The sequence below is a fragment of the Salmo trutta genome, chromosome 3 (genome assembly GCF_901001165.1).
Source record: "Salmo trutta chromosome 3, fSalTru1.1, whole genome shotgun sequence".
NCBI lineage: Eukaryota > Metazoa > Chordata > Actinopteri > Salmoniformes > Salmonidae > Salmo > Salmo trutta.
Window position 1 is genome coordinate 25,699,397 of NC_042959.1, and position 26,467 is coordinate 25,725,863.

Below are 26,467 nucleotides of genomic sequence, written 5' to 3' on the forward strand. Positions count from 1 at the left end.
CATCAGGTACTTGGTCACCTCCCTGACCAAGGCCCTTCTCCCCCGAATGCTCAGTTTGGCCGGGAGGCCAGCTTTAGTTAGAGTCTTGGTGGTTCCAAACTTCTTCCATTTAAGAATGATGGAGGCCACTGTGTTTTTAGACCTTCAAAGCTGCAGAAATATTTGGTACCCTTCTCCAGATCTGTACCTCAACACAATACTGTCTCGGAGCTCTACAGACAATTCCTTCGACCCATTTGTTCTGACATGAACTGTAAACTGTGGGACCTTACATAGACAGGTGTGTGACTTTCCAAATCATGTCCAATCAATTGATTTGACAACAGTAGGACTCCAATCAAGTTGTAGAAACATCTCAAGGATGATCAATGGAAACAGGATACAACTGATCTCAATTTCGAGGCTCATTGCAAAGGGTCTGAATAATTATGTAAATAAGGTTTCTGTTTTTTAATTTGCAAAAAATTTGCAAAAACATTCTAAAAACCTGTTTTCACTTTGTCATTATGGGTAGTGTGTGTAGATTTATGAGGAATAAATGTGTTTAATCCATTTTAGAATAGGGCTGTAACGTAACAAAATGTGGAAAAAGTGAAGGGGTCTTAATGCTTTCCGAATGCACGGTATTAAACCATTTGCCCACACAAGACCACTTTTTTTTTCTTTTTTTTTTGGTTACAGACTATTGGGTAATGACATTAACATACTCATATACATGTTATTAAAATTGCATTTATTTTAAATGTACAGTACCAGTCAAAAGTTTGGACACCTACTCATTCAAGGTTGTATTTTATTTTAGACATCAAAACTATGAAATAACACACATGGAATCATGTAGTAAACAAAAAAAGTGTCAAACAAATCCAAATATATTTTAGATTTTAGATTCCTCGAAGTAGCCACCCTTTGCCTTGATGACAGCTTTGCACACTTTTGGCATTCTCTCAACAAGCTTCACCTGCAATCCTTTTCCAATAGTCTTGAAGGAGTTTCCACATATGCTGAGCACTGGTTGGCTGCTTTTCCTTCACTCTGCGGTCCAACTCATCCCAAACCATCTCAATTGTGTTGAGGTCAGGTGATTGTGGAGGCCAGGTCATCTGATGCAGCACTCCATCACTCTCCTTGGTCAAATAGCCCTTACACAGCCTGGAGGTGTGTTGGGTCATTGTCCTGTTGATAAACAAATGATAGTCCCACTAAGCGCACACCAGATGGGATGGTGTATCGCTGCACCATCACACCTCCTCCTCCATGCTTCATGGTGGGAAGCAAACATGCAGAGGTCATCCGTTCACATACTCTGTGTCTCACAAAGACACGGCGGCTGGAACCAAAAATCTCACATTTGGACTCATCAGACCGAAGAACAGATTTCCACCGGTCTAATGTCCATTGCTCATGTTTCTTGGCCCAAGCAAGTCTCTTCTTCTTATTGGTGTCCTTTAGTAGTGGTTTCTTTGCAGCAAATCGACCATGAAGACCTGATTCACGCAGTCTCCTCAGATGTGTCTGTTACTTGAACTCTGTGAAGCATTTATTTGGGCTGCAATTTCTGAGGCTGGTAAATCTAATGAACGTATCCTCTGCAGCAGCGGTAACTCTGGGTCTTCCTTTCCTGTGGCGGACCTCATGATAGCCAGTTTTATCATTGCGCTTAAATGGTTTTTGCAACTGCACTTGAAGAAACTTTCAAAATTCTTGAAACGTTCCGGATTGACTGACCTTCATGTCTTAAAGTAATGATGGACTGTCGTTTCTCTTTGCTTATTTGAGCTGTTCTTGCCATAATATGGACTTGGTCTTTTACCAAATAGGGCCATCTTCTGTACACCCCCCCCACCCTTGTCACAACACAACTGATTGGCTCAAATGCATTAAGGAAAGAAATTCCACAAATTCACTTTCAACAAGGCACACCTGTTAATTGAAATGCATTCCAGGTGACTACCTCAAGAAGATGGTTGAGAGAATGCCAAGAGTGTGCAAAGCTGTCATCAATGCAAAGGGTGGCTACTTTGAAGAATATACGAATATTTTGATTTGTTTAACACTTTTTGTTAGTTACTACATGATTCCATATGTTATATCTACAATGCAGAAAATAGTCAGAATAATGAAAAACACTGGAATGAGTAGGTTGTCCAAACTTTTGACTGTTACTGTACATTGTTTTCAACATAGCAGTATATGAGCAAACTTTCATAATAAATCCTGTTATAAATAACAAAATAATTGACAGAAAATACATCAAATGATCTATGTATTTTTTTCATTTGGTTGCAATGCTGTAAAACACTGCACTAGAGTGCTTCAAAAATCAATATTCCCAAAGTTTAGCATGTCTTTGCAGGGCGACTTTTTACATAATTTGTTTTTAAAGAGTTTTATTTTCAGCATAATGACTTGTTGCTAGCAGAATGGAATTTTGGTTCCAACCCCTGATTCAAAACAGTTAGTTCACCTACATGTTTTTCATGACAAAAGAAGTTACAGAAGCTTATCAAGTTAGCATTCAGTTCTAGGTGCTCAATATGGGGCGGCAGGTAGCCTAGTGGTTAGAGCATTGGGCCAGTAACCGAAAGGTTGCTAGATCGAATCCCTGAGCTGACAAGGTAAAAATCTATCATTCTGAGTTTTGGTAACTCTTGCTAGTGATTGAGTAGCGTGTAAATGTGTGTGTGTAACGCATTGTCATGCTCTGGTACATAATAACGCCTTATCCAATACATGTATATCATAGACGAAAGGTTACAAAATAAACCGCGCAGCAGATTATCATGCTGCAGTATTTCTTGTGGTCTTTCTTTTGCGCAGTTCAGTGCTGTTTTGTGTGAGGAAAATGGCACCTGCCTTCAACGTAGTATGTACACATATATGTTTTTTTTATAATAATCAACTTGAAACATTATTACACAGTATGGTTTGTTTTGCTTATGTTGATATTTTGTTTAACAATAATAAGTTACATTGCAATACAACAAAAGCAGTCAAAAAAAAGATTACTCTTTTTTTGCATTGGCTTGTATAGAAAAAGATAACTTCATACCATAATTGAGAAATCACTGGTTAACGAGAAATATTCAATTGTTAGCCCACAAAAAAGTTAACTTAAGAAATATAAAAAAAACTATTTAAAAAAAACGTTTGACTTAAATCTCTCGATTCTGCAAATAAACATCTCAAGGTTCCTTTCGTAGACTTTTCAAATATGTAAACATCACTGGTCAATAAAACCATAAGATAAAATAAATGTATTGTTCACTGATTTACATAACCAAACACACAAGTCATGACTATAAATACATCTATATTTACAAAAGCAGTTCTTTCCAAAAGCACTGCAGAATATGGTGTAGAAAAAACAGGACAGAGAGGGAGAAAAAGCAATCCAGGGCTTGTCTGTCTTGTACCAACAAAACAAGAGTTAGCAGATACTGGTCGTATTTGGTAAGTATTTTAGTTCCGTAATTTGGATATATTACAATGCAGGAGGGAGAGACCTCTAGGTTGAGGGCACCATATCCTTTATATGCGGTTCTCTGTTTAGGTACGTGGCCCAGTAGACTAAATTGAAGCTGCTAAACAGGACTGGGAACATAATCCTTGAAATCCTATCGATTTTGCTCACACTATTGAAAGTCTTCTTTGGGTCCGTTTTGCCACCCACCTTGCCAACCGCCATGTTGGGGTCAGAGGCGCCGCCCTTGGCGATGGTGGACAACCCAGAGTCCTTGGTGATGTTGGGCGCATAGTTGGCCACTGCCACGGCATACGCGTTGTTCTTCTTCATGGCGGAGGCCTTCTCTTTTTTCTGTGGAAGGAGCCAAAGTTAGTAGCTAGCAGTCGTCAGACGGACCTGTCACTTCCGGCCAGCATGTGTTCCAGACAGTCCTGGATGATGAATGCACCCAGGGGAGGGTCTTGATAATAATGAATGGGATCTGGGATAGGATAGTGCATCAATCTAAATGCAGAGAAGTGGTTAAATGAAGGTTAGCCGGGCCTCCGATATGCTGTCAGGCACCACACTGTCAACACAAATTACTGTCACCGCTCACTCTGATGTCATTCATTCACTTGGCTATTTACAATTTACACATGTTTGCGAGGTGAGAATGAGTATTTTATATATTCCCTATTTCCTTAGTTACAGAGGTAATGCTGCTTTCCATTCTACCGTCCTAGCCACTGTCATTTCCAAGTGAATTCAGCTGTCATACTGTTGTTCGGTGGGAAATAGTTAGTGATTCTATGGGCAAAAGCCACAGTGTATTTTAATTTCCTTTTATTACTTTGAAGGAGCCCTGCAGTATCCACTATATTTAAATATACTACAGGTAACTGCCAAAATAAAGGAAACGCCAACATAAGGTGTCTTAATAGGGCGTTGGGCCAACACGAGCCAGAACAGCTTCAATACACCTTGACATACAGTAGATTCTACAAGTATCTGGAACTCTATTGGAGGGATGCCACACCATTCTATCGTGAGAAATTCCATAATTTGGTGTTTTGACTCAGGCGCTGCTCCAGAATCTCCCATAAGTGTTCAATTGGGTTGAGATCTGGTGACAGATGGCCATGGCATATGGTTTATATTGTTTTCATGCTCATCAAACCTTCCTGTGACCACTCGTGCCTTGTGGATGGGGGCATTGTCATCCTATGGGGCATAGCCCCAAAAAATTATGGCCTGCACAGCATTTTTATACATGACCCTAAGCATGATTGGATGTTATTTTCTTCATTATTCTGAACAAAAATATCAATGCACCATGTCAAGTTTTGGGCCCATGTTTCATGAGCTGAAATAAGATCCCAGAAATGTTCCAAATGCACAAAAAGCTTATTTTTCACAATTTCTTTTACATAAGGAGCATTTCTCCTTTGCCAAGATAATCCATCCAACTGACATGTGTGGCATATCAAGAAGCTGATTAAACAGCATGACCATTACACCGGAGCATTTTATGCTGGGAACAATAAAATGACACTCTAAAATGTCCAGTTTCACATAACACAATGCCACAGATGTCTCAAGTTGAGTGAGCGTGCAATTGGCATGCTGACTGCAGGAATATCCACCAGAGCTGTTGCCAGATCATTTAATGTTCATTTCTCTACCATAAGCCGCCTCCAACATAGTTTTAGAGAATTTGGCAATATGTCCAACCGGCCTCACAACAAGGGCTGTTGAGGTGACTGTATTACCGCCACACGGGCGGTCATGAGTCATGAAGGCAGTCAAATTCCACATGAATATGAATGCCTTCATGACTCGTGACCGCCTATATCTTCACGTAATTAGGTTTCTCCAAGCTCTGATGCTGCTGATGGTCATTAGTAGCCTACCAAACTTGATAACTGCCTGGCACTCAGCACTCAAGAATAGTCTGATGGGTGATATTAGCCTATCACTTGGGAATTATATATTATCACTTGTGAATGATGCCCAGCATAAGAAAATATATATATTTTTTAAACATTTTCTAATCATAGATGTACACCTTATGTAGCCTAGCCCATAGGCCTATATGTTTTAATAAGGTTTGTATCACAACTAAAGTTACAACTCCAAGCTTAGTATATAGGAATACCTATTTCTTTGTTAACCGCTCAACACAGAATAGCAGCATGTGCGCACTACCTCAAATCGTTTGGAGAAAATATCCTTTCTATTTTATTCAGCTTTGTTCAATTGTATTCTTCATACTATAAAATAATGCCATGGAATTCTAAGCAAATCTTGTCTGCTTAATGAACTAGTGTAGCCCACAGCCATTCGGCGTAGCCAGATCAGGACCTAACATAAGGCCAACTCAGAGTATGCTATTCTGTTCTTCTGAAATAGACTACATTTTCTTCATATCATGCTTCTTTAGACATGTCTAAAATAAATAAGGGATTTATTGTGAAGGTGTAGGCTATATTACATGGATTTATTATACTTTTTAAAATGTAGATGTTCCAAAGGTCAGCATCAGTGGCTTGTTGGCACTGTGGAAGCCAGGAGATGCTAAATGTGTTTATGTTAATTAACGCTCAATTACCGTGAAGCCGACAGTTATTTGCTTGTCAATCACAGGCTGACTAAATTTCGTGACCTCCAGAGCCCTACTCACAACTGCAGACCATATGTAACCACGCCAGCCTAGGACCTCCACATCTAGCTTCTTCTCCCCTGGAAACGTCTTAGACCTCCCGGACAGCTGATGAAACTGTGAGTTTGCACAACCAAAGTATTTCTTCACAAACTGTCAGTAACCTTCTCAGGGAAACTCATCTGTGTGCTCGTCGACCTCACCAGGGTCTTGACCTGACTGCAGTTCGACATCGTAACTGACTTCAGTAGGCAAATGCTCACCTTTGATGGCCACTGGCACGCTGGAGAAGTGTGCTCTTCATGGATGAATCCCGGTTTCAACTGTACCGTGCAGATGGCAGATAGTGTGTATGGCGTTGAGTGGTTTGCTGATGTCAACGTTGTGAACAGTGTCCATGGTGGCAGTGGTGGTATGGTATGGGCAGGCATAAGCTATGGACAACAAACAAAATTGCATTTTATCAATAGCAATTTGAATGCACAGAGATACGTGACGAGATCCTGAGGCCAATTGTCGTGCCATTCATCTGCCGCCATCACCTCATGTTTCAGCATGATAATGCACGGCCCCATGTCAAAAGGATCTGTACACAATTCCTGGAAGCTGAAAATGTCCCAGTTCTTCCATGGCCTGCATACTCACCAGACATGTCACCCATTGAGCATGTCTGGGATGCTCTGTATCAACGTGTACGACAGTGTGTTCCAGTTCCCGCCAATATCCAGATACTTCGCACAGCCATTGAAGAGGAGTGGGACAACATTCCACAGGCCACAATCAACAGTCTGATAAACTCTATGCGAAGGAGATGTGTTGTGCTGCATGAGGCAAATGGTGGTCACACCAGATATTGACGCCCCTAACTTGTTTTTGTTTTATGCATCTGTTGGTCACATATACCTATTTGTATTCCCAGTCATGTGAAATTCATAACATTTATTACAATTGACTGATTTCCTTATATGAACTGTAACTCAGTTTTGTAACTAATTGTTGCATGTTGCATTTTTATATTTTTGTTCAGTGAAGTTCAGAAACCACACCTGTGTGGAAGCACCTGCTTTCAATATTGTTTGTATCCCTGGCAGTTACATGTATATGCTTTTTTGAAAATGAATAAATACATTCTGAAGGATGGGTTGAAACTAAGCCCCAACCTTTCCACCTCAGCTTTTATGTTTTTTGTTGTTGTTATCACTAACTGATTAACAAGGTGCAAAGTGTCTTTTCCCCGTCAAAGTCTTATTCACTTCAAACGTATCTCCTGACACAGAAAGAGCCCTTATCACTCTATGGCTCTTTCACAGTTTCCCTCTCATTTTTGTTATTTTCTTTCATCTCAACCCATTTATCCTGGCTATGCTTCATGTGGTCTCCCTCCCTGAACATTAACCAATGTATCCTGGCTATGCTTCATGGGGTACCAATTTACTCTCCCCTCTCTGAACATTTAAGTAAAATATGTGCAAACCAGATGGGATGGCGTATCGCTGCAGAATGCTGTGGTAGCCATGCTGGTTAAGTGTGCCTTGAATTCTAAATAAACCACAGACAGTGTCATCTGCAAGGCAACCCCACACCATCATACCTCCTCCTCCATGCTTCATGGTGGGAACCACACATGCAGAGATCGTCCGTTCACCAACTCTGCGTCTCACAAAGACACGGCAGTTGGAATAAAAAATCTCAAATTTGGACTCATCAGAACCAAAGGACAGATTTCCACCAGTCTAATGTCCATTGCTTGTGTTTCTTGGCCCAAACAAGTCTCTTCTTATTGGTGTCCTTTAGTAGTGGTTTCTTTGCAGCAATTCGACCATGAAGGCCTGATTCACGCAGTCCCCTCTGAAGAGCTGATGTTGAGATGTGTCTGTTACTTGAACTCTGTGAAGCATTTATTTGGGATGCAATTTCTGAGGCTGGTAACTCTAATGAACGTATCCTCTGCAGGAGAGGTAACTCTGGGGCTCCCTTTCCTGTGGCGGTCCTCATGAGAGCCAGGTTCATCATAGCGCTTTATGATTTTTGCGACTGCACTTCAAGAAACGTTAAAAGTTCTTGAAATGTTCCGGATTGACTGACCTTCATGTCTTAAAGTAATGATGGACTGTCATTTCTCTTCGCTTATTTGAGCTGTTCTTGCCTTAATATGGACTTGGTCTTTTACCAAATAGGGCTATCTTCTGTATACCGCCCCCTACCTTGTCACAACACAACTGATTGGCTCAAACGCATTAAGAAGGGAAGAAATTCCACAAATTCACTTTTAACAAGGCACACCTGCTAATTGAAATGCATTCCAGGTGACTACTTCATGCCAGCAGCATAGCACCCTGCATCCCACTACTGGCTTGCTTCTGAAGCTAAGCAGGGTTGGTCCTGGTCAGTCCCTGGATGGGAAACCAGATGCAGCTGGAAGTGGTGTTGGAGGGCCAGTAGGCGGCACTCTTTCCTCTGGTCTAAAATATATCCCACTGCCCTGTGTAGGGTGCTATCTTTTGGATGGGACGTTAAATGGGTGTCCTGACTCTCTGAGGTCATTAAAGATCCCATGGCACTTATTGTAAGAGTATAAACCCTGGTGTCCTGGCTAAATTCCCAAGCTGTCCCTCATATCATCATGGTTACCTAATCATCCCCAGCTTACAATTGGCTCATTCATCCCCCTCCTCTACCCTGTAACTATTCCCCAGGTTGTTGCTGTAAATGAGCATGTGTTCTCAGTCAACTTACCTGGTAATAAAAGCTGGTTGAGAGAATGCCAAGAGTGTGCAAAGCTGTCATCAAGGCAAAGGGTGGCTACTTTGAAGAATCTCAAATGTAAAATATTTTGATTTACCACTTTTTGGTTTCTACATGATTCCATGTGTGTTATTTCATAGTTTTGATGTCTTCACTATTATTTTACAATGTAGAAAATAGTACAAATAAAGAAATACCCTTGAATGAGGTGTGTCCAAACTTTTGACTGTTACTGCAAGTATTCACACCACTGATTCAATACTTTGTAGAAGAACCTTTGGCAGTGATTACAGCTGTCAGTCTTCCTGGGTAAGTCTGTAAAAGCTCTCCACACCTGGATTTGGCAACATCTGCCCATTATTCTTTTCAACATTCTTCAAGCTCTGTCAAATTGGTTGTTGATCATCGCTAGACAACCATTTACAGGTTTTGCCATAGATTTTCAATTAGATTTAAGTCAAACTGTAACTCGACCAATCAGGAACATTCACTGTCTTCTTGGTAAGCAACTCCAGTGTAGATTTGGCCTTGTGTTTTAGGTTATTGTCCTGCAGAAAGGTGAATTAATCACCCAGTGTCTGGTGGAAAGCAGACTGAACAAGGTTTTCTCCTTGGATGTTGCCTGTGCTTAGCTCAATTCTGTTTCTTTTTTTATCCTGAAAAAACTCCCCAGTCCTTAACGATTAGAAGCATACTCATAACGAATGAATCAGCCACCACTGTGCTTGAAAATATGGAGAGTGTTACTCAGTCGTGTGTTGTATTGGATTTTCCCCTAATATAACACTTTGTATTAAGGACAAAAAGTGAATTGCTATGGCAATTTTTTTTTCTCTGTATTACCTCAGCGCCTTGTTGAAAACAGGATGCATGTTTTAGAATATTTTTTTATTCTGTACAGGCTTCCTTCTTTTCACTCTGTCAATTAGTTAAGTTTTGTAGAGTAACTACAGTGTTATTGATCCATACTCAGTTTTCTCCTATCACAGCCATTAAACTCTAACTGTCTTAAAGTCACCACTGACCTCATGGTGAAATCCCTGAGAGGTTTCCATCCACTCCGGCAACTGAGTTAGGAAGGACACCTGTATCTTTGTAGTGACTGGGTGTATTGAAACACCATCCAAAGTATAATTAACAACTTCACCGTGCTCAAAGGGATATTCTTATTTTTTACCAATAGGTTCACTATTTGACTGAGGGACCTGACAGATGATGGTGTGGGATACAGAGATGAGGTAGCCATTCAAAAATCATGTTAAACACTATTATTGCACACAGAGTCCATGCAACTTATTATGTGACTTGTTAAGCACATTTTTACTTTCACTCTTGAACTTATTTAGGTTTGCCATAACAAAGGGGTTGAATACATATTGACTTTTCAAAAAAAAATCTAAAAATATTATTCCACTTTGACATTACGGGATATTGTGTGTAGGCCAGTGTAACACAACAACTTGGAAAAAGTCACGGGATGTAAAAACATTCTGAAGGCAGTGTATGTATACATTCATACGTATGCAGATGGTCTTCCAGGTACAGCATTGCCTGTGGCTGTCGAACAGGAAATGACCTGAATGCTGATGCAAACACAACACACGCAAAGGACCTCGGGTTGAAAATCATATGGAAATGGTTGGCCACCTTCAAAACAAACAGATCACCATATACTATCTCTGAAAATGCTGCCTTTTAGGCCATCGGAGGGGGTTATGCTTCCATTACCTTGTCATTCACAATGCTCTTCCCATCCCAGGCCCAGCTGCGCTTTGTGAAGTAGTTGACGGTGGCAAACTCAATAAGGGCAGAGAAGACAAAGGCGTAGCAGACAGCGATGAACCAGTCCATGGCCGTGGCGTAGGCCACCTTAGGGAGGGAGTTACGAGCACTTATACTCAGGGTGGTCATTGTCAGGACAGTGGTTACACCTGGGGGAACAGCAAACAGTTTCAGCTTGGTCAGTTTCCTTTGATTATCATTCAATTATTTAAGTACCTTATCAACAGATACCATGTACAGCCAAATAATTACATTCGGGTTAGCAAAGTAGTGTAGGTGTATAGTAATGACACAACATAAAGTGAAATGTTACTGTTTTATGTAATTTAGGAGAATGCATAACTTAACATGTACCAACATATGCTTTACTGTAACATAAAAGCAAGATGACATTTAGGATGCTCCAGTGTTACAGGAAAAGCCTGGGGCACAACTTGAACTTATAAGGAGATATCTAGGCAAATCTTTTTATTTCCCATCTATTCAATGGAAGATGGGATTAAAAGGACAGGCTACAACACCAAGAGCCAACAGGTAGGCTGCGATTTAATAATCTGAATGGTGTTGTTGTTATTTACTGTAGGATTTGGAAGGGGAGAAAGTGGACAGTTAAAGTTATGTAGACTCAATTAGCCTAGCTAATGTTAAATAGCTTTTCTTGGTTTGATCAGCGGGGAACCATCAGGTCCTTGAAGGCCTAAGGATTTATAAAAATGTATAAATAAAATATAAAAAACATTTTAATTTCCATTTCATATTTACAATAATTGTAATAATTTTCTGATTTAATTTCTTCAGTTTGTGTTAGAAAGAGAAGGGTTAATACTGAATAGAAACAATTATCCAATCAGGATATTCTTTAGTGGTATCTGGGTAGAAACATTGAGCCCGCTCAGCCAGCCATTGGCTAGGTCTTCAGAAGCTGGACAGCTTTACTATTGTATTAAAGCAGAATTTTGGAGTGATAGTGGAATGAACATAGGGCTGTGGCGGTCACAAAATTTAATCAGCCGGTGATTGTCAAGCAAATAACGGTCGGTCTAACGGTAATTGACCGTTCGTTAATTAACAAACACATTTAGCATCACCTGGCTTCCACACATGTTCAAAAGTCTAACAAATCCATGTAATATCAAATTCAAATCAAATCAAATTGTATTGGTCACATACACTACCTACTCATTCAAGGGTTTTCCTTTATTTTTACTATTTTCTTCATTGTAGAATAATATTGAAGACATCAAAACTATGAAACAACACATGTGGAATCATGTAGTAACCAAAAAAAGTGTTAAACGAATCCAAATATATTTTATATTTGAGATTCTTCAAATAGCCACCCTTTGCCTTGATGACAGCTTTGCACACTCTTGGCATTCTCTCAACCAGCTTCACCTGGAATGCTTTTCCAATAGTCTTGAAGGAGTTCCCACATGCTGAGCACTTGTTGATTGCTTTTCCTTCATTCTGCAGTCCAACTCATCTCAATTTGGTTGAGGTCGGGGGATTGTGGAGGCCAGGTCATCTGATGCAGCACTCTATCACTCTCCTTCTTGGTAAAATAGCCCTTACACAGCCTGGAGGTGTGTGGGTCATTGTCCTGTTGAAAAACAAGTGATAGTCCCACTATGCACAATCCAGATGTGATGGCGTATCGCTGCAGAATGCTGTGGTATACATGCTGGTTAAGTGTGCCTTGATTTCTAAATAAATCACAGACGGTGTCACCAGCAAAGCACCCCCACACCATCACACCTCCTCCTCGCTTTACGGTGGGAAATACACTTGCGGAGATCATCCGTTCACCCACATCACGTCTCACAACGACGCGGTGGCTGGAACCAAAAATCGCACATTTGGACATCAAGACCAAAGGACAAATTTTCACCAGTCTAATGTCCATTGCTCATGTTTCTTGGCTCAAGCAAGTCTCTTTTTCCTGTTGGTGTCCTTTAGTAGTGGTTTCTTTGCAGCAATTAGACCATGAAGGCCTGATTCACGCAGTCTCCTCTGAACAGTTGATGTTGAGATGTCTGTTACTTGAACTCTGTGAAGCATTTATTTGGCCTGCAATTTCTGAGGCTGGTAACTCTAAACTTATCCTCTGCATCAGAGGTAACTCTGGGTCTTCCATTCCTGTGGCGGTCCTCATGAGAGCCAGTTTCATCATAGCACTTCATGGTTTTTGCAACTGTACTTTAACCTCTTGCGAGTACCCTACCAATGGGGGCGCCACAGCGCATTTTTGAAAAAATTAGTTCCCATTTTCAACGGCCTACTAATCAAACTCAGAAGCTAGGACATGCATATACTTATTTTATATGGATAGAAAACACCCTAAAGTTTCTGAAACTGTTTGAATGGTGTCTGTGAGTATAACAGAACTCGTATGGCAGTCAAAACCCCGAGACCGATTGAACCAGGAAGTGGGATTCTGAATTGTGGACTCGACTTCACAGCCTTCCCTGTAATTCACAACGTGAAAAAATGATAATTGAGCACTTTCCAGTGCATCCACTAGATGTCCCCAGTCTTTACAAAGTGTTTTGAAGCTTCTGCTGTCGAAACTCAGTGCAGGAGACGATGTGGCAATTGGTCACAGTAGGAGGGCCATCAGCATTGTGACGTCGGCGGCCGTGTCTGCCCCCACCTTTGGAAACGTTTTGAAACACAATGAAATCGTCCCACTCGAATCTGATTGGCTCTCTTGTTGAAACGGGCCCTGAAGATTAATGTTATACAACGTTTGACATGTTTGAACGAACCTAACGAAGGGAAAATAGTCATTTTTCGTTAGCCAAGTGCCGCGCACGGATCAACATTTGGTTACAGCCTTAGGACGCGCTAACAACAGCAAGCTAATGGAACATAAAGGATGGACTTTTTCGACCGAAAATACATTTGTCGTGGACCTGGGATCCCGGAAAGTGCTTTCTGATGAAGACAACTAAAGGTGAGGGATTATTGGCAATATTATACAAGATCAGATGTGATGTGCGATTGTTCCAAGATGGCGACGAGCTAGGCTTTCTAGCTCATTTTCTGGGTATCGCATACCCTTTTATCTCAAAGTGTGATTACCCTGTAAAGTTAATTTAAAATCTGTTATGACGGGTGTTTTCAAGAGATATTCATCTATAAATCTTAGATTGACAATATAAAAAAAAAAATCGTTTTCGAATAGTAATTTATAAAATTGTAGCACTGTTTCCCGGGACGCATTTTATGAAAAAATAGTTAGTCAACGTCAGGTGCCGATGTAAAATGCTGTTTTTATATAGAAATATGACCTTTATTGAACAAAAGACTGCATGCTGTGTGTAACATGATGTCCTAGGTGTGTCATCTGATGAAGTTTGTAAAAGGTTAGTGCTGCATTTAGCTGTTTTTTGGTTATATGTGATGCATGTGCCTGGTCGGAAAATTCATGATGCTACTTTTACCATGTACTCCTCTAACATAATCTAATATTGTGCTTTTCCTGTAAAACCTTTTTGAAATCGGACAACGAGGGTCGATTCAAGAGAGGTGTATCTATAAAACGATATGAGACAGTCCTATATTTGAAAAAAAATATATATTGAATTTCGTTATGCTAATGTCGCTAGGAGTTTTTCGCTGGAAAATGATCCCGCTAACGGGATGAGAGTCTCAAGAGGTTTTAAGAAACTTTCAAAGTTCTTGAAATTTTCCGTTTTGACTGACCTTCATGTTTTAAAGTAATGATGGACTGTCGTTTGTCTTTGCTTATTTGAGCTGTTCTTGCCATAATATGGACTTGGTCTCTTACCAAATAGGGCTATCTTCTGTATATCACCCCTACCTTGTCACAACACAACTGATTGTCTCAAACGCATTAAGGAAAGAAATTCCACAACTTCACTTGTAAGGCACACCTGTTAATTGAAATGCATTCCAGTGGACTACCTCATGAAGCTGGTTGAGAGAATGCCAAGAGTGTGCGAAGCTGTCGTCAAGGCAAAGGGTGGCTATTTGAAGAATCTCAAATGTATTTTGATTTGTTTAACACTTTTTGGTTACTACTGTACATGATTCCACATGTGTTATTTCATAGTTTCACACCCCTTGTAAATCAGATTCGTGTGATTCATTTTAAGATGTTATTTGGCCACTTAAGTTGTGATACAAACCTTATCAAAACCTATAGGCCTATGGGCTAGGCTACATGAGGTGTGCAACTATGATTCGAAAAAGTTGCAAAGTGATAGGCTAATATTGTCACCCATCAGACTATTCTTGATTTAATCCCGTCTTTACATATTCTAAATAATGTGTCAAATTTGATTTGATTTAGATAGGAGCATGATAATGGTCCTGTCTCAAAACAGGGGCAACGGGGAAGAATACATGTAATCTATGCACTTAAATAGCTAATTGAGGACACTTTTCCCCGTGGTTTATTTTCATGCCAGCCAGGTAGGCTATTACTCCTGTTTTAAAGATAAACAATGCGCTTAATATTAGTAAAGTTCAGAAATAAATATAGTAGGCCTAGCCTATAGAAAGCTGATGGATCCTCCTCTTTTTAGTAGAGGCCATCACTGTTTTCTCGAGCAATTGCATAGCCTATAGAAATGTTGCGCAACATGAGCACATGGGCTCTCATGAAGTGTTTGATTAGATTTTCGAATACATTTGCATTGATGTCAGAGTGATTAGAGGGAAAATAGAGTGCTGGGTACCAGGCAGTTAGCAAGCTTGGAGAAACCTAATTACCGTGGCTAAACAGTCACGTGGAATTTGACTGCCTTCATGACTTGTGACTGCCGGTGTGGCGGTAATACAGTCACAGCAACAGCCCTAAATGAACCAATCACATTTTGACTTGCAATGGGTGGGACCATTTATTTTTTAAAGTGATGTGTCTAGGCCTCACTACTGAGAGTGCAAGAGGTAATGAATTCATAATACAGAATAACAGTGGGTGGCGGCAATACACTAATAGTCTGCCATAAAACATTGAAGAAGAAAGGGGCGCATGATAAAATAATCAGCGTTAGCTAGCTTGTGTTGTAGTAGTGTGACAAAGGTGACAGCGTCTGTAGCAGCTTTTCAAGGTGGACTTCAAGGTGGATGTTGCTAATTTGTTATAGATTAACTTTCAAACTTCATTTACAAATGTCGATCATCTGGTACGTGGCACTGATTTTTGTTGCAGCTCGCTTGTTGTGAGATATCTCTTTGAAAATAATGACTGAAATATTATTGCAATTAAACTTTAGAGCACAGGTTAGTGTGATGAACGTGATAAAATATATTTGCAATGGGAAGTAATAGCTGGTTTGTTAATTTCATTTTGGAAATGAAATGGTTGTGCTTTTGTATTGTTATGATTTTATGGGGCCTACTCCAGTGAATGGGCTGCTTATTCTTTAACATTATTTGATGCTGTGTGTGACTGCTGTCTCTGCGTGTCATCAAAACGGGCTCTCTTTCAGCACCATGGAGTGCACAGGTATTAGGGTCGCTGTCCTTTCAGCACCATGAGCCTGTCAACTTTGATGTGACACTGTTGTTGTCGCTATTGGTGATAGTGGTGTTAGCTACCATATGTTGTGTTAACGGTGCATTATTTTATGCTGTGTGTCACATACCAGTTCTGTCTGTGTGTGCAGGAGCCCAAAGAGCAGCCAGGCTCTTTGGGCTCCTCCTTCTGTTTTTCAGTTAGGGATTTTTTCTTAACGTTAAGGATCCCAATTTTGTTTATACGTTTTAATATTTAAACGTTAACACTCCTAATTGCAACATATGGTGCATTTGTTTTCTTGTAGGCGTAAGTAAAATACCATGTAAACTACTTGGTACCGGTGGCCCCTGTATATAGCGTCTTTATTGTTGTTCTTTTTGTGTTACTTTTTATTATTTTAGCCTACTTGGTAAATATTTTCTTCATATTGAACTGCACTGTTGGTTAAGGGCTTGTAAGTAAGCATTTCACGGTAAAGTCTACACTTGTGGTATTTGAAGCATGTGGGAAATAAAGTTTGATTTGATGTCTTCTACCTGAACAGTGCACCTTGTATGTCAATGGTGACATTGATCGATGACACAAAATATATCAAAATAATAAGCAGACTTATCTCAAATTTTCTCGTGCCACATTTGCGCCTGATGTTTTGATTTGAGGGCTGTATGAAAACATCCCCACTGAAGTTCAGCTTAGCTCAGATTTATTTTAATGAGTGGGAGGGGGGGGGAAGTATCTGCAGATTAGAGATGAGACTATTTACTCAGAGTATTTTTAGAACTAAGGTCCAGAATAAGTTCTTTGAATTTCTTTAACCAAGTTTTTTCTTCAACGTTCATTCGCTGCCAACTTCTCTGTGGCACTGAAATAATGAGGAGACTTAAAGGGACACAGAGAATAATAAACCGACTAACTCCTCCTTTTCAGAGAAAACCCAATCATATCTAGAAGTGGCCTGATCCCTTAAATCTGGTTACACAGCTATGGGCCTTTTCTACCGTGAACACATCAGGAATGCTGTTTTTCGGTGCATACTATTTTGTGATGTACTTCTCCTTTATGTGATATACTGTGTTTATCATGTGAATGGTATTCACCTCTGCAGTGATATGACATCTACACCATTATCCAGAAAACCAAAGACCCAATCCAATTCGCATACTGCCCCAACAGATAGCTTAGTGATGCGCTTCGTGGGCACTAAGGACCCTGGGACTAACAACTCCCTCGGCAACTGGATTCTGGACATCCTGACGGGCCGCCCCCAGGTGGTAAGGGTAGGCAACAACACATCTGCCACACTGGGCCCCTCAGGGGTGACATGCTTAGTCCCCTCCTGTACTCCCTGTTCACCCACGACTGCGTGGCCAAGCACGACTCCAACACCATCATTAAGTTTGCTGATGACACAATGGTGGTAGGCCTGCTCACCGACAACGATGAGACAGCCTATAGGGAGGAGGTCAGAGACCTGGCAGTTTGGTGTCAGGACAACAACCTCTCCCTCAACGTGAGAAAGACAAAGGAGCTGATCATGGATTACAGGAAAAGGAGGACCGAACACGCCTCCATCCACATCGACTGGGCTTTAATGGAGCGGGTCGAGAGCTTAAAAGTTCTTTGGTGTCCACATCCCAACAAACTATCATGGTCCAAACACCAAGACAGTTGTGAAGAGGGCACGACAACACCTATTCCCGCTCAGGAGACTGAAAGGAGTTGGCATGGGTCCCCAGATCCTCAACAGCTGCACCTCGAGAGCATCCTGACTGGTTGTATCATCACCTGGTATGGCAACTGCTCGGCATCTGACTAAGGGTAAGGCGCTACAAACGTTAATGCGTACGGCCCAGTACATCACTGCGACCATGCTTCCTGCCATCCACGACCTCTATACTAGGCTGTGTCAGAGGAAGGCCCAAAAAATTGTCAAAGACTCCAGTCACCCAAGTCGTAGACTGCTCTCTCTGTTACCGCACGGTAAGCGGTAACAGAGCGCCACGTCTAGGTCCATAAGGCTCCTTAACAGCTTCTACCCCAATCAATAAGACTGCTAAACAATTAATCAAATGGCCAGCCGGACTATTTGCATTGACACCCCACCCCCTTTGTTTTTACACTGCTGTTACTTTCTGTTTATTATCTACGCATAGTCACTTTACCCCTATCTACATGTACATATTACCTCGACTAACCTGTACCCCCGCACATTTACTCGGTACCGGTACTCCCTGTATATAGCCTCGTTATTGTTACTTTTTTTACTTTAGTTTATTTAGTAAATCAAATAAAATCTATTTATCAATGTCTCCATGTGTATAAAGCATATTTTTGTAGTTTATATTCCCCCATGGACTACATTTACATTACATTTAAGTCATTTAGCAGACGCTCTTATCCAGAGCGACTTACTACAATCAACCCCCTGCCTTTTGTAAACAGGCCAAGTCCGGTTGACACTGGTCACACCATTAAGCTATCCTTCCTCTTGGCCACTAGTACTCGATTAAATTACCTTGCTACGGAAGAATGAAAATTCACTTGGCTTTTCAGGCTGTCGCACAGGATCGCATTTAAAGTGTTGCTCATTCATTGCACAGCAACACAAACAGCTATTGGGGCTGCAGAGGGGGTTGGAAGACAGGCTAACGGACACACAGGGCACATCCCCAAGGCTCCTGGCACCACAGAGAAACACTGAACCGCAGTTAGACACGCAGAGGGGTTCGTCTAGGACAGTGGTTCCCGAACTTTTTATAGTCCCGTACGCCTTCAAACATTCACCCTCCAGCTGCGTACCTCCTCTAGCACCAGGGTCAGCGCACTCTCAAATGTTGTTTTTTTCCATCATTGTAAGCCTGCCACACACACACTATATGATACATTTATTAAACATAAGAATGAGTGTGAGTTTGTCACAACCCGGCTCGTGGGAAGTGACAAAGAGCTCTTATAGGACCAGGGCACAAATAATAATAATCTATAATTTCTCTCTTTATTTAACCATTTTACATATAAAACCTTATTTGTTCATCGAAAATTGTGAATAACTCACCACAGGTTAATGAGAAGGGTGTGCTTGAAAGGATGCACATAACTCTGCAATGTTGGGTTGTATTGGAGTCCCAGTCTTAAATCCTTTTCCACACACAGTCTGTGCCTGTATTTAGTTTTCATGCTAGTGAGGGCCCAGAATCCACTCTCACATAGGTACGTGGTTGCAAAGGGCATCAGTGTCTTAACAGCGCAATTTGCCAAGGCAGGATACTCTGAGCGCAGCCCAATCCAGAAATCTGGCAGTGGCTTCTGATTAAATTTTCACAGAACCGCTTGTTGCAATTTCGATGAGGCTCTCTTGTTCAGATATCGGGTAAGTGGACTGGAGGCAGGGCATGAAAGGGATAAGGAATCCAATGTGTCATCCGTTTCGGGAAAGTACCTGTAATTGCGCACCCAACTCAGTCAGGTGCTTCGCTATACCACATTTGACATTGTCCGTAAGCTGGAGTTCATTTGCACACAAACAAATCATACAATGATGGAAAGACCTGTGTGTTGTCCTTGTTAATGCAGACAGAGAAGAGCTCCAACTTCTTAATCATGTCCTCAATTTTGTCCCGCACATTGAATATATTTGCGGAGAGTCCCTGTAATCCTAGATTCAGATCATTCAGGGGAGTATAAACATCAGCCAGATAGGCCAGTCATGTGAGAAACTCATCATCATGCAAGCGGTCAGACAAGTGAAAATGATGGTCAGTAAAGAAAACTTTAAGCTTGTCTCTCAATTTAAAATAACTTGTCAATACTTTGCCCCTTGATAACCAGCGCACTTCTGTATGTTGTAAAAGCATTACATGGTTGCTGCCCATATCATTGCATAGTGCAGAAAATACACGAGAGTTCAGGGACCTTGCTTTAACAAAGTTATCCATTTTCACTGTAGTGTCCAAAACGTCTTTGAAGCTGTCAGGCATTCCCTTGGCAGCAAGAGCCTCTTGGTGGATGCTGCAGTGTACCCAAGTGGTTTCGGGAGCAATTGCTTGCATGCACGTTACCACTCCACTATGTCACTATGTTAATGTGGTTGGATGTTAATTATTTGACTAGGATGCCTGTATTTGACATTGTGTTGTTATTTCGCTGAACACGAGATGGTTTCGTTTGATTTTTGGCAGTGAAACGAGGCTACTCAGATGAGAAAAAAAACCTCACCCAAATGTATAGCCCCGTTGGAAAACATAAATGGACTGTTTTAAAAAGATATATACAGTTGAAGTTGGAAGTGTACATACTCCTTAGCCAAATACATTTCAACTCAGTATTTCACAATTCGTGATATTTAATCCTAGTAAAAATTCCCTGTCTTAGGTCAGTTAGAATCACCACTTTATTTTAAGAATGTGAAATGTCAAAATAATAGTAGAGAGAATTATTTATTTTTTATGGAATTTTCCAAGCTGTTCAAAGGCACAGTCAACTTAGTGTATGTAAACTTCTGACCCACTGGAATTGTGATACAGTGAATTATAAGTGAAATAATCTGTCTGTAAACAATTGTTGGAAAAATTACTGGTGTCATGCACAAAGTAGATGTCCTAACCGACTTTCCAAAACTTTAGTTTGTTAACAAGAAATTTGTGGAGTAGTTGAAAAATGAGTTTTATTGACGCCAACCTAAGTGTATGTAAACTTCCGACATCAACTGTATGTATGTATGTATGTATGTATGTATGTATGTATGTATGTATGTATAAAATAAAAATATTTATCACTTTTTTATTTGCCGTACCCCGACAGCATTGCGCATACCCCTGAGGGTACGCGTACCCCAGTTTGGAATACCTGGTCTAGGATAACATCACTGTCGGATAAGGAGCCCCATACTCACCAAACACAGTCCTAGCTGGCACGGACTCTCTGTTCAGCCAGAAGGACACCTGGGAGAGGATGACGGTCATAATGCATGGTAGATAGGTCTGGATCACAAAGTAGCCAATCTTCCGCTTCAAATGGAAATGTGCCGTCATGACAGTGTATTCGCCTGTAGAGAGAGAGTGCTTTATTCATTTATATGGCCTCGACTACAGTGCCACTCTTTGAAGGATAGCGTTATTTATTTACGTCCGATTCTATTCATTTTTTCACCAGTTCATATGTGAATTCATAAGAATATGGATGTGGATGCTTTAGGTTGGATATGCAATGTTAAAAAAACTATGGACTTTTCAGAGTTCAAACAATAAGCCTATTGAATAAAGCTTTGTACATTGTATAACCGCAATGCAAAACTAAACCTCTAACGAGGACATTCAATTATGCCAATGCCGCAGCAGCATGCATGACTTGTAATGGGAGAATATTTCAAAGAGAACCCAAGATGAGATGAGAAAGATGTTTACCCGTGTCAACAGAACAGAGAAATAGATCACATTTGCTTTGATTCTGCAATGAGGACCTTGATACTGCAACTTGGCAGAAGGAAACTCCTTTTCAGCAGACTGGAGGGAGGGAATTTTCCCCACCTAATCCCAAAATATTTATTATTCCCTGTTATTTGAGAGCACTTACAGTATTGCCTGCTTTCACCCCATTTACAGGGAGTCTAAATGCTCTCTCGCTCTCCTGTCTTTACACACACGTTATGGTCTTCTATACTCGTGAGGACCTAACATACATTTCCATTCAAAATCCTATTTTCCCTAAACCTTAACATAAACTTATCCTGTAGCCCTAACCACCAACTCCTTACCCTAACCCTAATTCTAACCCTAATTGTAACCCTAACCTTAAATCTAACCCTTAAGCTTAAAATAGCCAATGTCCTCATGGGGACGTGGGAAATGGGGGAGGTTAATTTGCATGCCTGCCCTGATGTCTCTCTGTCGTGGATGGGGAGGTTAATTTGCATGCCTGCCCTGATGTCTCTCTGTTGTGGATGGGGGGAGAGAATCTGCGAGACGTGGTGGGATTTACTCCAGAGAAGCTTACGCATGCTTCCCTGCAAGCGGGAGGACTGTAATTACAGGATGAAGATGATAATCACTCCACAGACACCGACATAACAGACATAAGGTCCTCTACCGCCATTGCAATCAAGTGGCTCAAACACCAAAAGATTGTGGAGCATTTTGTGTAGATCGGTAAAACAAATCCCAATTAACTGGGTCTCAATATCCAGGCTCCATGTCAACAATTTGTGGAAATTGTGCAATGGGGTAAATACTTGTTATTGGCTCTTTATCTGTGGCTTAACAATGCCAAATTAAAAACCTCTACGGGATCGGTGTCCCTCCACTGGGACAGTTGAGCTAACGTGCACTAATGTGATTAACATGAAATTGTAAGTAATATGAAAAGATTCCTAGGACATAGACATGTCTTATATGTGCAGAAAGCTTAAATTATTGTTAATCTAACTGCACTGTCCAATTTACAGTAGATATTATAGTGAAACAATACCATGCTATTGTTTGTGGAGAGTGCACAACAACAACAAAACTTTTATCACGGCAACTGGTTTGATACATTCACCTCTGAAGGTAAATAATGTACTTACATTCAATAATCTTGCTCTGATTTGTCATCCTGAGGGTCCCAGAGATAAACTGTAGCATAGTTTTGATTGATAAAATCAATTTTTTTATTCAAATGTAGGAACAGTGTTCTACAGTTTAAATCCCTGCTGTGTCTGGCTCCACACCCACCCCGCCTGGTGTTTTGCAGGTACTATTTAATGAAGATGCCAGTTGAGGACTTGTGAGGCGTCTGTTTCTCAAACTAGACACTAATGTACTTGTCCTCTTGCTCAGTTGTGCACCGTGGCCTCCCACTCCTCTTTATATTCTGGTTAGAGATAGTTTGCGCTGTTCTGTGAAGGGAGTAGTACACAGCGTTGTACGAGATCTTCCATTTCTTGGAAATTTCTCACATGGAATAGCCTTTATTTCTCAGAACAAGAATAGACTGAGGAGTTTCAGAAGAAAGGGCTTTGTTTCTGGCCATTTTGAGCCTGTAATCGAACCCACAAATGCTGATGCTCCAGATACTCAACTAGTCTAAAGAAGGCCAGTTTTATTGCTTCTTTATTCAGAACAACAGTTTTCAGTTGTGCTAACATAATTGCAAAAGGGTTTTCTAATGATCAATTAGCCTTTTAAAATGATAAACTTGGATTAGCTAACACAACATGCCATTGGAACACAGGAGTAATGGTTGCTGATAATGGGCCTCTGTACACTTATGCAGATATTCCATAAAAAATCTGCCATTTCCAGCTACAATAGTCATTTACAACATCAACAATGTCTACACTGTATATCTGATACATTTTATGTTATTTTAAATGGACAAAATCTTTTCTTTTCTTTAAAAAACAAGGACATTTCGAAGTGACCCCAAACTTTTGAACGGTAGTGTACATATTACCTAAAGTACCTCGACTAACCTGTAACCCCGCACATTGATTCGGTACCGGTACCCCCTGTATATAGCCTCGCTACTGTTATTTTATTGTTGCTCTTATTTTTTACTTTAGTTTATTTAGTAAATATTTTTCTTAACTGCATTGTTGGTTAAGGGCTTGTAAGCATTTCACAGTAAGGTCTACAACTGTGGTATTCGGCGAATGTGACAAATAGAATTTGATTTGAACCCTCCTGCCTCAGCCAGGGTTGGGAGGGCCAGAAACATGGATCTTACCCTTCACCCCTGGCTGAAGATAACCAACAGTGCACCTCAGCCACGCTCAAGGTCCTAAACGATATCATAACTGCCATCGATAAAAAACAGTACTGTGCAGCCGTTTTCATCGACCTGGCCAAGGCTTTTGACTCTGTCAATCACCACATTCTTATCGGCATGCTCAACAGCCTTGGCTTCTCAAATGACTGCCTCGCCTGGTTCACTAACTACTTCTCAGATCGAGTTTAGTGTGTCAAATCGGAGGGCCTGTTGTCTGGACCTCTGGCAGTTTCTATGGCGGTGCCACAGGGTTCAATTCTCAGGCCGACTCTCTTCTCTGTATACATCAATGATGTCGCTCTTGCTGCTGGTGATTCTCTGATCCACCTCGACGCAGACGACACCATTCTGTATACTTCTGGCCCCTCTTTGGACACTGTGTTAACCTGTTGGGGATAGGGTGCAGTATTTGCACGGCCGGATAAAAAAAACGTACCCGATTTAATCTGGTTACTACTCCTGCCCAGTAACTAGAATATGCATATAATTAGTAGATTTGGATAGAAAACACTAAAGTTTCTAAAACTGTTTGAATGGTGTCTGAGTATAACAGAACTCATATGGCAGTCAAAACCCTGAGACAAATCCTAACAGGAAATGGAAATCTGATGTGTGGAATCACTTCAAACCTTTGCCATTGAAACACACAGGGACTTATTAATCATTTAGCACTTCCTAAGGCTTCCACTAGATGTCAACAGTCTTTACAAAGTGGTTTGAGTCTTCTATGGTAGAAACTGACCCAAAGAGAGGCTTGGGAAGTTGGTCACAGGGGGAGGGCCATTACTACTATGACGCGGGCGCCCATGGGAAACCTTTTGTTCCGAAACGTTTAGTAAGACAATGCAATCGTCCGCCTTGAATATTATTGAAGCTCTGGTTGAAAAAGGCCCTAAACATTTATGTTATACAACGTTTGACATGTTTGAACGAACGGAAATATATATTTTTATTGCACATTCGTGACGACAAGTCCCGCGCGCTTCAGTACATTATGAGTAGCCTTCGGAACGCGCTAACAAGAAGGAACTATTGGGACATAAATGATTAACTTTTTCAAACAAAACTACATTTGTTGTGGACCTGGGATGCCTGCAAGTGCCTTCTGATGAAGATAATCAAAGGTAAGGGAATATTTACAATAGTATATTTGATTTTAGATGGTTCCAAGATGGCGCTAACATGTATCGCCTAGCCTATTTTTCTGAGCATACCACGTCGTTTATTGCAAAGTGTGATTTCCCAGTAAAGTTATTTTTAAATCTGGCAATGCGGTTGCATTCACGAGATGTTAATCTATAATTCTTTGAATGACAATATTACATTTTAACAATGTTTTCGAATAGTAATTTTGTAAATTGTAGCGCTGATTCACCGGAAGCATTTGAGGTAAAATATTTTCTGAACGTCACGCGCCAATGTAAAATGCTGTTTTTATATATAAATATGAACTTTATCGAACCAAAAAATGCATGTATTGTGTAACATGATGTCCTAGGAGTGTCATCTGATGAAGATTGTCAAAGGTTAGTGCTGCATTTAGCTGTGTTTTGGGTATTTGTGATGCATGCTAGTTGCTTTGAAAATGTCAGTGTGATTTCTTTTGGCAGGGTACTCTCCTAACATAATCTAATGTTTTGCTTTTGCTGTAAAGCCTTTTTGAAATCGGACAACGTGGTTCGATTCAGGAGAGGTGTATCTATAAAATGATGTAAAATAGTCATATGTTTGAGAAATTGAAGTTATAGCATTTATGAGGTTTTGTATTTCGCGCGACGCGATTCCACTGGCTGTTGACTAGGGTGGAAGCGTCCCACGTTCCCAGACAGGTTAACAAACCTCCAAACGAGATTCAACACCATACAACACTCCTTACGAGGCCTCCAACTGCTCTTAAATGCTAGTAAAACGAAATACATACTCTTCAACCAATCGCTGCCCGCACCCGCCCGCCCGACTAGCATCACTACTCTGGACAGTTCTGACTTATGTGAATATGTGGACAGAATATGTGGACAACTACAAATACCTAGGTGTCTGGCTAGACTGTAAACTCTCCTTCTAGACTCACATTAAGCATCTCCAATCCAAAGTTACATCTACAATCGGCTTCCTATTTCGCAACAAAGCCTCCTTCACTCATGCTGCCAAACTTACCCTTGTAAAACTGACTATCCTACCGATCCTTGACTTCGGCGATGTCATTTACAAATTAGCCTCCAACACTCTACTCAGCAAATTGGAAGCAGTCTATCACAGTGCCATCCATTTCATCACCAAAGCCCCATACACTACTAAAACCAACACCCCATTTGGCCGCCTTTCCTTCCAGTTCTCTGCTGCCAATTACTGTAACGAATTGCAAAAATCACTGACTTACATCTCCCTCACTGTAAATAGAGATGGTGGTGGTGAGGGACTCTTCACTGTTCTAAAGTGGAATATGGGAGATGCCCTCCCCTATAGCTTGTTAAATCAGCCACATTTGATTGGGAATGGAGTAGACCAGGGGAAGGATGCCTTTCTAGCAAATTAGCAATGCACTCTCATTCCAGAAGGAGGCAGGAGACAGGGCAGCTTGACATACTCCTCTGTGGGTGCA

General features: G+C 40.9%; 1 protein-coding gene across 2 annotated transcripts in view; it reads right to left on the reverse strand.

Moving 5' to 3' along the window:
- Positions 1-2,158: 2,158 nt before the first annotated feature.
- Positions 2,159-26,467, reverse strand: part of LOC115171119 (gamma-aminobutyric acid receptor subunit alpha-2-like) — a 51,328-nt gene continuing 27,019 nt past the window's right edge. For both annotated transcript variants that reach the window (XM_029727654.1, XM_029727645.1), the window contains exons 8-10: positions 21,014-21,166; positions 10,581-10,783; positions 2,159-3,817 (exon numbers count right to left, since the gene is read on the reverse strand). In XM_029727654.1, coding sequence (XP_029583514.1) covers positions 3,509-3,817; positions 10,581-10,783; positions 21,014-21,166 — 665 coding nt within the window. In that variant the 3' untranslated portion in view covers positions 2,159-3,508. The remainder of the gene's footprint in view (positions 3,818-10,580; positions 10,784-21,013; positions 21,167-26,467) is intronic.